This window comes from Pygocentrus nattereri, chromosome 22 (genome assembly GCF_015220715.1).
Source record: "Pygocentrus nattereri isolate fPygNat1 chromosome 22, fPygNat1.pri, whole genome shotgun sequence".
Classification (NCBI taxonomy): domain Eukaryota; kingdom Metazoa; phylum Chordata; class Actinopteri; order Characiformes; family Serrasalmidae; genus Pygocentrus; species Pygocentrus nattereri.
Genome location: NC_051232.1, coordinates 1,646,764 through 1,661,821, shown reverse-complemented (window position 1 = coordinate 1,661,821; position 15,058 = coordinate 1,646,764). Strand labels below are relative to the sequence as shown.

The following is a 15,058-nucleotide window of genomic DNA, read 5'->3' as shown; positions in this document are numbered from 1 at the left end:
GACTTATCATCCTCTGGAATTCCAGTATCAGACTGCTAAACTCATTTTCCCTTTTACGTGTAAATGATGCATCAGCCAGTAAAATATTTCACACCCTGACAAAATTCCTCACTTTATGATTTTCAGGACATGTAATGAAAATCCAGGAAATATTTATATTGTCGTTTTTCAGTTTTTGACATAATTTGAAAATGCCTGTTGTCCTTTACATTGTGTGTTAATTTCATGATGAATGGACCAAAAGAAACGAAAAAGTCTGGTTTCATTGCCTTACATTAAAAGTAAAGCATGTTTTTACTTCTCCTGTAAAGTCACCGTTTTGGAGATACGAGGTTTTCTTCCCACAGCAGCGATATATATGTGTAGGTTCATTCCATATCTAATGGTCACTTTAGAGGTCTAATTACACAGCGTTTCATTCATGTTACCACTTTTTTCACCACTGCATGAATTAGTTATAAATTTGTCTTGGTTTTTAAAGAAAAAGCAATTACTAAACTGCAATTTATAAATATTTATTGAACATTTTTAACATTCCAGTAGACATACCAAGAAAGGGTTCTGCTTACTGACCTAAAGTGCAAGAAACATCCCAGAACTTCGAACTTACTACCAAGAAGTGATCAGAAATACTACATGGCAGATGGGGCAGGTATGGCGACTAGGTTTAAGGCCAAAAAAACAACCCATCAACCAGAAAAACGTGTGGTAGACTCTTGTGGTAGCGCTTCATCAGCCAACACCACCAGCCATGATGGTGGACGAGCAGAGGAAACAGCAGAAGCAGTGAATCTGGAGTTGATTTTAAGAGAAATGTGGAACCTTCAAGAAGACTGTAAGGGTCAGCTCGAAGATATTAAAGGAGAGATTGCGAAAGTTACTTCGAGGATGGATGATGCAAAAGTGGGAATGAAGAACGAAGAAAGAATACAAAGCACGGAAGAGGTTCTGGCTGAGATGCTTCAGATACAGCTTCAAGGTAGCCTAATGGACCAGGAGAGTCGTTCAAGGAGTGAGAACGTGAAGATATACGGGGTTCCAGAGGGGTCTGAGGGGAGTGCAGGCTCCATGATGACTTTTGCTGAAAACAAGCTTAGAGAGAATCTCAAAATACATTCACATAGAGCGCTTTGGGCTTAGGGACTGCAACCGGAGCACTGCCAACATCGCTGGTCGGCAGATTTCTTAACTACAGAACAAAGGAAGAAGTCTTTAAACCGGCATGGCAAAGGAGAGGCTTCGTGTGGAATAACAGCAAAATAAGCCTGGATCACGATTATGCGTCCGGAAAGCTCATCAATCAAAGGGAAACGCCAAAGCACAACAAGCATTAAAACACAACAACATAAAGGTCTGGACTCTGTAGCTTTGCGGGATTTTATGATGAAGGGACAGTAACCTATGAGTCAGTGGAGGAGGCAACATGAGACATGGTGGACTGGGGCTGCCTGTAACAGTGGTCTCTCAGCCTGACAAGCTGCTTGATCAGATATGGCGGCTGACATGGCAACAAAGCAGGCTACGGGCAAAACGTGGCAACTGAGACAAAGGGGCGACGGGCTTCAGAGAAAAATGAGGTCTTCAAGTGTTAGAATAGACTAGAATAGATGACCTTTTAAGCCAGGTACCAACATTAAACATGAGGGAACAAAAGAAAGAAAAAGCCTGCATTTGAATTGAATGATTGAGTGGAGTTAGTTTCAGTTGGAATAGCGGTCATAATGAGAGTTTCTATTATTGTAATTTACCAGCCTCATGAAGCATAGAGGAGGTAATAGTCGGATAAAGCAAAGTAAGGGAATGATGGGAGATGCCATTAAAGGCGAGTAATGGAGGGCCCTCTTAAAAGGACAAAAGATGGAGGCTTTCCCTCCAGAGATTTGACTTGTTTAAGGTCTGCATGAAGACCTCACTTTCGAACCACCAAGAGCTTTTCCAGTTGTTTCTCATATCTTGTTGATTTACAGTTGTTCTTGTTTTTAAGGGGATGCGTCTGTTATGTCTTAAAGAGAGGTCATGGAGAGATGGGTTTATTTACTTATTTTTCTCTGCATAAAGAGGAATGCAGATGGATTCTAATATAAAAAAATTCTTTTAATGTCAACGGTTTCTTAAATATAATTAAGAGACAGAAAATTTTATCTAAACTTAAAAAAGAAAGGACACATATCTCATATCTCCACAAACACAAACAAAACTGAACATGTTAAACTAAAATCTATGTTCCTAAATCTATGGGTTTCAAACACTTGTATTTTTCCTCATATAAAGCAGAACATAGAAGAGTACACACACACACACACACACACACACACACACACACACACACACACACACACACACACCATCTAATCCCAGCGGTTAGAAGAGGAGAAGCAGATCTGATTTTAAATACGTTGGATTATGGGCTCAGAAATTAGAACAAATGCAGGCACAACTAAAAAGCTTATAAAATCTTCCAAGAACAACTAGTCCCAGTCATGTTGTGGGCCATGAACTGCATAACAGATACAGGTGAGATTCCACCCTCATGGAGGGAAGCAATGATTTCAGTTACACCTAAAAACAGAAAAGATAATCTCGATTGTGGAAATTATGGGCCAGTCAGCCAAGCCAAATTCATTTAGACCAGACAGGATTTAGACAGGCAGACGCATGTACATGTTCAGAGACAAGCAAGAGTTATTATGGGCAAATCCAAAATCAGGGTCAAGACAGTCCAGGTTTAACGAGCCAACATGGAGAAATGGAGGGAAAGACATAACGAGAAACACAGAAATCCAAATACTTCACACCACACAGACATCACAGATATCAAACAGGCTTACAGACATACCAACAAAGACCAACACAGGCCAGGGCAAACACAGGGCTTATATGACAGGCAAGACGAGGGTGGAAACAGGTGGTAACAATCGGGGGTGGAGCAAGACAACAAGAGGCCTGGACTGAACCAAAACAAATGCACATGGATGAAAAAGTAAACAAAAAGCACATGGACAGGATTGGGAGGGGCCAATCATGACAAGCTCATTTGTGTTAGAACGAGGAACTTTATTGATTGAACCTTTAAGTCAAGTAATCAAACAGACCAGAGAAATGAAATGAACTGAGGTAACTGGTATTGAAAGAAAACTTGCATTATTTGCAGATGATGGTTTAGTGTACCTGGGGCAGCCCACTCAAGTCATTCCTGGAACTGATAAATACCCTGGAAGAGTATGGGGCTCTTTCAGGACAAAAACTCAATATACAAAAGACTCAAGTGATTACATTAAATTACATCCCCCTAAAAGTCTCAGGGATGCATATGAGCTCTATTGGCAGTCAAATAAAATAGTGTATTTAGGATTGTTTTTACCAAAAGAATTGTCAGCTTTGTTTCAAGTAAACTACCGTCCCTTAAACGTAAAAAAATAAAGGCAGATAAACAAAGATGGAACCTTATCCCATGTCTCACGTTAATCAAGAGTAAGGGTGGGAATCTTTAGACACCTCACGTTTCGATAACGATTCAGAGTGCTGTGATGCGATTATAAAACGTAAAGGATTTCTATTTTCCTGATTTGTGAGGACTTGGTAGTTTTAAAGCAAAGTATTTGTAATGATCCATAATGCAAATGCATAAAATATTGTTGAGACTGGATTCTGAATCTCAGCTGCAAAGTGTGCAACATGGCATGAAAGCCCTGGTTCTCAACGACTGACTATATGACTGAAGGTCACATAGCAGCGAAGTCTCGCCAGGAGCTACAAAAAGACACAGATTAAGACCAACATTTGGAGACGGACGGACTTAATCGCATTTATAAACACTGCAGTTGTTTCCTGGTACGTTAAATCTGCCACAAGAGACTGTCTCTCTCTAAAAAGTTGTAAAGATGAAGCCGCTTCTCTTTCGAATTTTCCCGTGGTGGAACGGAAAAATTTGAACGAGAAGCTGGAGAATAAGAAGCAACTTCAGACCCGTAAATCAGTCAAACACCACTTAGAGACATTTTACAATAAGCTGCTAAACTTCTGAGGAAAAGTTTTCTGGCGGAGACGGGAGGAAAGCGGCTATAACTAAAGCTTAAAGCAGAGCAAAGTGAGTCCACGTTTTCATTCATATTGTTTAGCCTGCACTAGGACATCAGCACACACTGAGACAAGCTGGACATTAAACGTTGCGGCTCCCAAGGTGATCTGATTTTAGCTGAAAGGACAAAATGTCTCGTCTGAACATTTGGGTTGTGACTCCTGACCTAAACTAGTTTTCAATGCAGAGCTGGTCGGATTTCTCGCTCATCCAGCTGTGTTTTTGTTATGTGCGGCTACAGATTGTCCAGACTTGCCCACTTCCAATTTCCGCCTTTAAGTTCTGTCAACATTATATAAAATAAATATTTAGAAAATCAATTTTTGACATTTATGAATCGATTCAGAATCGTTCATGTCCGCATTGCAATGCACCCATGAATCAAGTTTTTACTGCACCCGTTTCAAGAGGGGAGAAACAAACCAAATGAATGTACCACCTTGATTATTTGATCTTTTTCAAAGTTTACCAGTAGAGATATCAGATCAGCAATTTAGAGACTGGGACAAATGGATTTATTTGGCAGGGGCGAAAACCTAGAATTAAGTATATCACACTACAACAGGGTAAATATAAAGGAGGAATCTCCCTCCCCTGCCTGCGTGAGGGTGGGTTTGAGGGTGGGCGTGCATGCGCGCTTGCTGAGAAGCTGCTGTCTAGCTGCCTCACTGTAATGCTAGTTAAACTTAGCCGCTCTGTTCTTTTCTTTACTCTTTCTGGAGTTACGTTTGGCTCGAATGCTGGAAACTGAATAAGCTGGGAAACTTTAAGGCGCCCCGCTGTGACTCGCTGTGGTAAAATAACGTGTTAAAGTGGGTGTTAGCCTAGAGCAGTCGGCTCTGGCCCTGGAGCTGAGGGGTAGAAGCTCCACTCTGGTTCCCGTCTACGTCCAGGAACTAGAAAAGGGCAACAGCGTCATTAAACACGTCATTTTTCAGTATAAATTAATTTGGTGCCTCCCTAAAAGGCTTAAAGAACCTGCTTGCTGAGAGTTTTGTCTGAGACTCAGAGCAGCAGGAGAGCAGGTACTTTATGTGAGGGAGAAGAACGCGAGTAACTGACGTACGTATTGCTGACTTTTTTAAACACACTGTTAACTCTGATTGCCAGTTTAGCTGATCTGTCGTCACCTGCACCAATTCAGTCCCAACAAACTTAAATCAAACTCAAGAAAACAGAAAAACTCATTTAAAAAACCAACATTATTCTTTCTCTGACACATCAGTGTAAAAACATCACAAAAACTCCAGATAATAATTAGAGGAAAATCATGAAAATGAGTAGATAGAGGCTTTAAACTACACCTGCCACATTATGGATACTTAATTAAGCCTTCTCTCGAGAACGGGTCACTTTACATAGAGAGGGGGCGCACCACTCACCTCCGCTGAAAGAGTGACAAAAGGACTGACGTAAAAATATGAATGAAATACATTAATACAAAATAGTTGTTTAATTAAAACTGAAGATTTTGTCTTTTTCACATTAATTATAAAGATTATACCAAATAAAATGATTAGCCTACAATTCTGCATTCATTACCACATGTTCTTATTTAGACATAAGTGGTGAGAACAATATAAAGCCGCAAATCTCAGCAGGAAGATACGGTGAAATAACAGTAACGATTAACAGGGCAAATCCTCATTAGTGAATATCCATTAATCTCCTATAACACTTACTCAATGCAAAGTACACAAACAGTCTTACAGTAACACTCTGAATAAAAACATACTACACAAAAAATCATCAAATAAATCAATAACAAATACTAATACTGACACACATTACAAAACGATATTCACTCATTACTGTATGTCCTTATTTAGACAGAAGTGGTGAGGGAAATACAGGAAATATACTTTAATGATGTTCTTTATTATTTTATAAAATCTTTACCAGAATAAAAGCTGATTCAGAAAAGAAAAACACTTCAGCACAACATCAAACTGATGATAGACTCTTAATGTGGAGAAATCCTGGAGAAGAACTGTAACTACACTGCTCTGAGTACTTTAAAGGAGGCAGGAGGAAAGAGGAGGAAACGTTAAAGTCTGTGGCTGTTGGTCTTTCAGTGGTGACAGTGACCTTCCGCTCACAAGGCTGGTTCCCTAACCTCCAGCCCACGACTATATAATATGTAGCCCTCATATAGAGGATGTATAAGACATTAAACTGATAAGAACAGATACTACACTTGATCTTAGCCAAAAGGCCGAGAAGCGAATAAACATGAACACTCACCTCAGCCAGGAGATGTAGGGCAGACACTGAAGGAAACTCCTCACTTCAATCTCTTCATCTGGCCAGCCTGTCAGCTCTACTGGTTTCTTCACTGTTTGGAGTTTCAGCACTTCTAGGAAGAGGGAGCTGTTTCTCTCTGAGAGGTTTATGATCCAGACTGCAGGAGCTGACTGGTAAACTGGCTGTAATGCTGGAAGAACATTCCTGCCTGTCTGAGTCTCATAGTTCTTCACATGTGAGAACAGATCCAGCAGAAACTCTCCTTCTTCAGCAGAAGCGCATGACATCAGCCTCTTTACAGTTGTGTGAATGACCTCTTTCTGATATAGAGCTGCTTGCAGACACAGATCCATGAGGAATGAATTCCGTCTCTTTCTCCACTCATCACTCTCACTCTGTGGAGATCTGAATCTGTAGAGACAGAAAACGATTCAGAAACAGGAGAGAGGGAGAAACCAGCAGCAGTGAAAGTCTCCACTGTAGCCGTTTCACACGTCTGCTGCTGTAACACCAACATTCAGAAGAATCTCAGTAGCTCAGCTTGTTACTGTCCCATGGTCAGTCACTGTATATGACTGAGAGGAAACCCAGGCCACCACTGTCAGTAATATGTTCTTAATGGCCTGCCTGGTGAAATTAAGGTTAAAAAACGCCTCACTATTTTTTATGATCATTTTTACATTTATTTTCTGTTAATCAAGCGGCATTTTATCACAACATTACAGACTGAAGGAAGTAATAAAAAACAACCCCTTACACACTCCATCCCTGCCCTTCCCACCGGGACATCCATCCCCGTTTTCTGTACATACTTTTATACTATTTACTGAATAAGATTTAGTGAAAAGGCTGACATTTCAAAAATAAAATGAAGAGAGAGAGAAAAGAATGTTAGCCGAAAAATGCCCCACTGTTGACACCATTAAAACTGTAGTGAAATTACTTTGTCTTCTCATTATATTTGCTTTAATGTGAAGCGATTTAGATTATCTCTCATAAGCAAATTTAAATCTTTTCAATACAGAATATTTACCATAAGCACATATTTCTTACACCTGGAAATAACAGGCCTCATTCAACAAGATCTTCCTGAGAAAGGTCCTAAGAAAAGGTCTATGTCAGATTCATATCATGTTCCTAAACCACAGCACTGCTCACACCTTTGTGCTCTTGGGTGTAGATTCAGTTCTTATAATAGAAATATTCAGTTTGGAATTTCCACTGAAAAACTGAGGAGTTCAACTTCTCAGCTGTTCCAGAGGGAACTGCTCAGCAGACTGCACATCTGATTCAAACACATGTCTAATTACTGTGTGCATTTATATACAGTCATATGAATAATTTTGATTTTATCTGCACTGGACCAGTGAAAGGGTCAGGTATGAGGAGGAGTGAATTTCAAATAGATCACATTTCAAAGGGTTTAAGTTAAACGTTAAAGTCTGTGGCTGTTGTTCTTTCAGTGGTGACAGTGACCTTCCGGTCACAAGGCTGGTTCCCTAACCTCCAGCCCACGACTATATAATATGTAGCCCTCATATAGAGGATGTATAAGATATTAAACTGATAAGAACAGATACTACACTTGATCTTAGCCAAAAGGCCGAGAAGCGAATAAACATGAACACACACCTCAGCCAGGAGATGTAGGGCAGACACTGAAGGAAACTCCTCACTTCACTCTCTTCATCTGGCCAGCCTGTCAGCTCTACTGGTGTCTTCACTGTTTGGAGTTTCAGCACTTCTAGGAAGAGGGAGCTCTTTCTCTCTGAGAGGTTTATGATCCAGACTGTAGGAGCTGACTGGTAAACTGGCTGTAATGCTGGAAGAACATTCCTGCCTGTCTGAGTCTCATAGTTCTTCACATGTGAGAACAGATCCAGCAGAAACTCTCCTTCTTCAGCACAGACGCATAACATCAGCCTCTTTACAGTTGTGTAAATGACCTCTTTCTGATATAGAGCTGCTTGCAGACACAGATCCATGAGGAATGAATTCCGTCTCTTTCTCCACTCATCACTCTCACTCTGTGGAGATCTGAATCTGTAGAGACAGAAAACGATTCAGAAACAGGAGAGAGGGAGAAACCAGCAGCAGTGAAAGTCTCCACTGTAGCCGTTTCACAGGTCTGCTGCTGTAACACCAACATTCAGAAGAATCTCAGTAGCTCAGCTTGTTACTGTCCCATGGTCAGTCACTGTATATGACTGAGAGGAAACCCAGGCCACCACTGTCAGTAATATGTTCTTAATGGCCTGCCTGGTGAAATTAAGGTTAAAAAACGCCTCACTATTTTTTATGATCATTTTTACATTTATTTTCTGTTAATCAAGCGGCATTTTATCACAACATTACAGACTGAAGGAAGTAATAAAAAACAACCCCTTACACACTCCATCCCTGCCCTTCCCACCGGGACATCCATCCCCGTTTTCTGTACATACTTTTATACTATTTACTGAATAAGATTTAGTGAAAAGGCTGACATTTCAAAAATAAAATGAAGAGAGAGAGAAAAGAATGTTAGCCGAAAAATGCCCCACTGTTGACACCATTAAAACTGTAGTGAAATTACTTTGTCTTCTCATTATATTTGCTTTAATGTGAAGCGATTTAGATTATCTCTCATAAGCAAATTTAAATCTTTTCAATACAGAATATTTACCATAAGCACATATTTCTTACACCTGGAAATAACAGGCCTCATTCAACAAGATCTTCCTGAGAAAGGTCCTAAGAAAAGGTCTATGTCAGATTCATATCATGTTCCTAAACCACAGCACTGCTCACACCTTTGTGCTCTTGGGTGTAGATTCAGTTCTTATAATAGAAATATTCAGTTTGGAATTTCCACTGAAAAACTGAGGAGTTCCAACTTCTCAGCTGTTCCAGAGGGAACTGCTCAGCAGACTGCACATCTGATTCAAACACATGTCTAATTACTGTGTGCATTTATATACAGTCATATGAATAATTTTGATTTTATCTGCACTGGACCAGTGAAAGGGTCAGGTATGAGGAGAAGTGAATATCAAATAGATCACATTTCAAAGGGTTTCAAATCAGAAGTTTCCTTTAAACAGTAACGATTAACAGGGCAAATCCTCATTAGTGAATATCCATTAATCTCCTATAACACTTACTCAATGCAAAGTACACAAACAGTCTTACAGTAACACTCTGAATAAAAACATACTACACAAAAAAATCATCAAATAAATCAATAACAAATACTAAGACTGACACACATTACAAAACGATATTCACTCATTACTGTATGTCCTTATTTAGACAGAAGTGGTGAGGGAAATACAGGAAATATACTTTAATGATGTTCTTTGTTATTTTATAAAATCTTTACCAGAATAAAAGCTGATTCAGAAAAGAAAAACACTTCAGCACAACATCAAACTGATGATAGACTCAATGTGGAGAAATCCTGGAGAAGAACTGTAACTACACTGCTCTGAGTACTTTAAAGGAGGCAGGAGGAAAGAGGAGGAAACGTTAAAGTCTGTGGCTGTTGGTCTTTCAGTGGTGACAGTGACCTTCCGCTCACAAGGCTGGTTCCCTAACCTCCAGCCCACGACTATATAATATGTAGCCCTCATATAGAGGATGTATAAGATATTAAACTGATAAGAACAGATACTACACTTGATCTTAGCCAAAAGGCCGAGAAGCGAATAAACATGAACACTCACCTCAGCCGGGAGATGTAGGACAGACACTGAAGGAAACTCCTCACTTCACTCTCTTCATCTGACCAGCCTGTCAGCTCTACTGGTTTCTTCACTGTTTGGAGTTTCAGCACTTCTAGGAAGAGGGAGCTCTTTCTCTCTGAGAGGTTTATGATCCAGACTGCAGGAGCCGACTGGTAAACTGGCTGTAATGCTGGAAGAACATTCCTGCCTGTCTGAGTCTCATAGTTCTTCACACGTGAGAACAGATCCAGCAGAAACTCTCCTTCTTCAGCAGAAGCGCATGACATCAGCCTTTTTACAGTTGGGTGAAGGTCCTCTTTCTGATATAGAGCTGCTTGCAGACACAGATCCATGAGGAATGAATTCACTCTCTTTCTCCACTCATCACTCTCACTCTGTGGAGATCTGAATCTGTAGAGACAGAAAACGATTCAGAAACAGGAGAGAGGGAGAAACCAGCAGCAGTGAAAAGGCTAATTAAATCCAACAGTATGGTCACAATATTCATTACAACAGTGTTAAACGGTTTACAGAACAGACCTTGCAAAGACATTAGCAATTCAAACATGACAATGCACAATAACACATCTGTTTAGCTGAAATTCAGACATGATTTAAAACCCATTTAGGTCTGGTGAGGCTACGCAGGGAGAAGAAAATTCCCAACACTATGAATGATCTGTGGAGAGTCGCTGCTTTTTTGCTACTTCAGAAAAGCATTACAAAGCAGTGGGAGGTTGTTTTCAAGACTAAAGAAGCTACAGAAAGGTGATAAATACTATACTGTCGAAAGGAACTGCTTAAAGCTGGTCAGTGGAAAGGTCACCGATATACCAAAAAAAAACCCAAAAAGGCAAAATACTGAAACAGTAAATAACAGTTGAGAAAATTACAGTTTACAGTGTTTATATTATGTCCTTTATCTAGTTTTGAGGACATTCTGTTTGTGTAATCTTACTGGAATAGACATTATTTGTAGTTTTCCACCTTTTAGTGAACAAACAGGATAAACACCACAAGAATTTGTTATAGTGTTTGACACAAGTGACAGCCAGTTTGTTAAAGCTGTTCTAAAATGTTCTTATAATAATATTTTGTGCATCTACAGTGTTATGAAAATTTAAGTAGATCCCAATAAAAGTGTGTTTTTCATTATATTTGCCTGGGTGAATATTTGATTGTTATAATGATACTGATCTTATTTTCAACACATATTCAACACCCATTTATAGTACTGAGAATAGAGATGCAATGATTACTCGACGAAAATCAACGACCAAATTAGTTGGCAATTAATTTAGCAGTCGAATAGTTGGCGACGTCATTATGCTCTTTCTCGCGCTCACTAGGAACGCTTTGACATTACCTCCCATGGGGGCAGTCGTGGGCTGGAGGTTAGGGAACCAGCCTCATGACCAGAAGGTTGCCAGTCCGATCCCCAGAGCCGACAGCACATGGCTGAGGTGTCCTTGAGCAAGACACCTAACCCCACCTAAATCCCTGTGTGCTGCGGATTGGGCTGCAAGTGTGCTCACTGCCCCCTAGTGTGTGTGTGTGTGTGTGTGTGTGTGCTCACTAGAGTGTATGTGGTGTTTCACTTCATGGATGGGTTAAATGCAGAGGTGAAATTTCCCCGTTGTGGGACTAATAATGGTAACTTAATCTTAATTATCAATTACTGGAGAGTTAACAGCAGCACGATGGCAGCCTCAAGAACAAAATCCGGGAGTTAAACGCAGTCAGTTTGGGCGAACACGGGAGAACGATTACAAACAGTCGCTAAAAGTTTAAGGAGGAAGTTCTCCATGAACACAGAGGGTAGCTGGACAATGGTTACCGCTGAAATGAAATGAGTTTACACAACATCATTCAAACTTAACTGTTTATGAAGAAGTTTGCCACTTTCCCATCCGCTCCATCAGAGCACGTCTCTCTGCAGTGGGGAGTGAATATCTGCTCTCAGAGGAGAGCGAGACTCTCACATGAGCACAGAGAGATGCTGACTTTCCTCTGTTTCAGTCAAGACCTTTGCAGAGTTCAGACAGACAGCAGACCAGAGACTGCACTGTTTACATTTAACATGTAACTTTAGACTGATTTTTTTATTTACTTCATTAAAGGAACACTGATTTACTTTTGCTATGTTTTATTGCTGCTGCGTTGCACATCCTTGGTGATGCATTTTGACAGGAAAAATATATTGGAGGTTTTTTAATATATACACTGCTCAAAAAAATAAAGGGAACACTTAAACAACACAATATAACTTCCAAGTAAATCAAACTTCTGTGAAATCAAACTGTCCACTTAATAGACAACACTGACAATCAATTTCACAGCTGTTGTGCTAATGGAACAGACAATTATTGGCAATTAGCAAGACACACTCAATAAAGGAGTGGTTCTGCAGGTGGGACCACTGACCACTTCTCAGTACCTTTCTGCTTTCTGGCTGATGTTTTGGTCACTTTTGAATGTTGGTGGTGCTTTCACACTCGTGGTAGCAGGAGACGGACTCTACAACCGACATAAGTGGCTCAGGTAGTGCAGCTCGTCCAGGATGGCACATCAATGCGAGCTGTGGCAAGAAGGTTTGCTGTGTCTTGAAGATGTTTTTTTTTTTCAAGAAGGTTTGTAGTGTCCAGAGACCTCCAGCAGACCACAAATGTGCATGCGTCTGCACAAATGATTAGAAACTGACTCCATGAGGATGGTATGAGGGCCCAACGTCCACAGATGGGGGTTGTGCTCACAGCCCAACACCGTGCTGGCGCCCACTGGCGCCTTGTGCTCTTCACAGATGAAAGCAGGTTCACACTGAGCACATGTGACAGACATATCTGGAGATGCCGTGGAGAGCGATCTGCTTCCTGCAACATCCTTCAGCCTTCCATGTGCTCGCCAGAGGTAGCCTGACTGCCATTAGGTATCGAGATGAGATCCTCAGACCACTTGTGAGACCATATGCTGGTGCGGTTGGCCCTGGGTTCCTACTAATGCAGGACAATGCTAGACCTCATGTGGCTGGAGTGTGTCAGCAGTTCCTGCAAGATGAAGGCATTGAAGCTATGGACCGGCCCGCCCGCTCCCCAGACCTGAATCCGATTGAGCACATCTGGGACATCATGTCTCGCTCCATCCACCAACGCCACATTGTACCACAGACTGTCCAGGAGTTGGCGGATGCTTTAGTCCAGGTCTGGGAGGAGATCCCTCAGGAGACCATCCGCCACCTCATCAGGAGCATGCCCAGGCGTTGTAGGGAGGTCATACAGGCACGTGGAGGCCACACACAATACTGAGCCTCATTTTGACTTGTTTTAAGGACATTACATCAAAGTTGGATCAGCCTGTCGTGTGTTTTTCCACTTTAATTTTGTGTGTGATTCCAAATCCAGGCCTCCACTGGTTAATAAATTTGATTTCCATTGATGATTTTTGTGTGATTTTGTTGTCAGCACATTCAACTTTGTACAGAACAAAGTATTCAATGAGAATATTTCATTCATTCAGATCTAGGATGTGTTATTTGAGTGTTCCCTTTATTTTTTGGAGCAGTGTATTTTGTATTAGCAGGAAAGTTTTTTGTTAGTTAGCAAATGCATAAAACAACCTCAAGTTAAATTTAAAAGCTAACAGCTACATAAAAGTTATTTGGTAATGTAGTGATTCATAATCCGAATAATCAATTATTCATTTAAATAATCGATTATTCAACTATCAAATTAGTCATTTGTTGCAGTCCTAATTCACAAGAACAGAAATTCTGTTTTCTTGTGCATAAAACTCCTGCTATAATTACACAATACGCCTAAAACTAGAACACCAAATATACCAAGAATACCGTATACCAACACAGAAGCACATGATAGAAAAGAGAAAATAACTTGGAGGGCACTTCCTTAAATAAACATACAGTGATAAACTTGTGCAGTGGTTTGGTCTTAGAAACCAAGGTGTCTTACATAATGCCAACATCAAAAAACTCCCTGAGGCCTTAAGGAAAAAGACTATAAATGCCTTTTTGAGTTTGGGAAGGGTTTTAAGGCTATATACAGTGTAAGTTACTGAAATCTGTAAGATTATCTACAGGGTGAGAAAACTTTAAATTGCTGGCAATCAGTCCAGGTCAGGCCTTCACACTAAATACAGTCCAAGAACTGACCAGAGGATGCTGCACAAAGTCTCCAAGAACCATGATAAGTTTAGACAGTGGAAAAGTGCATGAATAGATCAGACAGCTTTGCCCTTGTTCTCAAGAACAATAGACAATACCCCAGAATACTCAGGTGTCAAGTGAATTTACATAAAAATTAATAAAAAACAAATGGTAATTATGGAAAGGTCAGGTTATTTTAACTTCACAGAAATGCTGTGGGGTAGGTAGTACACAGAATAAAGCCCTCAAACGTCACACAAATGAAGAACTTTTGTAGGGAGAAGTGGGTGGAAATTTCTCCAAGCTGATGTGGGAGACTGTTAGACAATTACAAGAGATGCTAAAAGAAGTTTTCTCTGCCAAACAGGGAGTCATCAACTATTAGAACTAGTAGGGTAGCTAACAACTCTGTGACTTTTTACATTATTGCAAAGAACAATTTTCCATGATACTTAATAAGATTAACTTTACTTATTTAAATCAAGAACACACATACTCCAATGTGTAGAAATTACACCTCAGGTGATGTACTTATTTTCTCTCAGCACTGTATGATAAAGGTTTTATTAAGTAAATATAATGGCATGTGATATTTCTCTAGTGCTGCAGTACCTTAGGGAGTTGATCTGTGGAAGTCTCTGGAAAATCATGCAGCAGAGGTCTTCACTGAGCTGCTGTGAGTCTTCTTCAAAGTGTAGATGGAGGCTGATTTTCTCTGAACTTTCTCTTATGATCTTTCCAGCCTTTCTAAACATGAATCCTTCACCAAGAACAGGAAGATGCATCTGTCTCCCACCAGCATCCAGTATAGTTGTGAAATGTGGTCTCTCACAACCCAACACCGACAGGGTTGAAGACTCGCACCTGTAAAAT

General features: G+C 40.3%; 1 protein-coding gene and 3 pseudogenes across 4 annotated transcripts in view; all 4 read right to left on the bottom strand.

Annotated features, from left to right (window-relative positions):
• LOC108415153 overlaps nucleotides 1-15,058 on the bottom strand; it is a 103,642-nt gene that overhangs the window by 81,907 nt on the left and 6,677 nt on the right. For 3 of the 4 annotated variants that reach the window (XM_037532757.1, XM_037532756.1, XM_037532758.1), the window contains 4 exons: nucleotides 14,798-15,049; nucleotides 10,027-10,437; nucleotides 7,955-8,365; nucleotides 6,323-6,733 (listed from right to left, as the gene is read on the bottom strand). In XM_037532757.1, coding sequence (XP_037388654.1) covers nucleotides 6,323-6,733; nucleotides 7,955-8,365; nucleotides 10,027-10,437; nucleotides 14,798-15,049 — 1,485 coding nt within the window. Of the gene's footprint in view, nucleotides 1-6,322; nucleotides 6,734-7,954; nucleotides 8,366-10,026; nucleotides 10,438-11,906; nucleotides 12,053-14,797; nucleotides 15,050-15,058 lie in introns of those variants that run through there. The other variant, XM_037532759.1, reaches the window with a different exon arrangement.
• LOC119262114 lies at nucleotides 6,181-6,305 on the bottom strand (annotated as a pseudogene).
• On the bottom strand, nucleotides 7,813-7,937 carry LOC119262161 (annotated as a pseudogene).
• On the bottom strand, nucleotides 9,885-10,009 carry LOC119262150 (annotated as a pseudogene).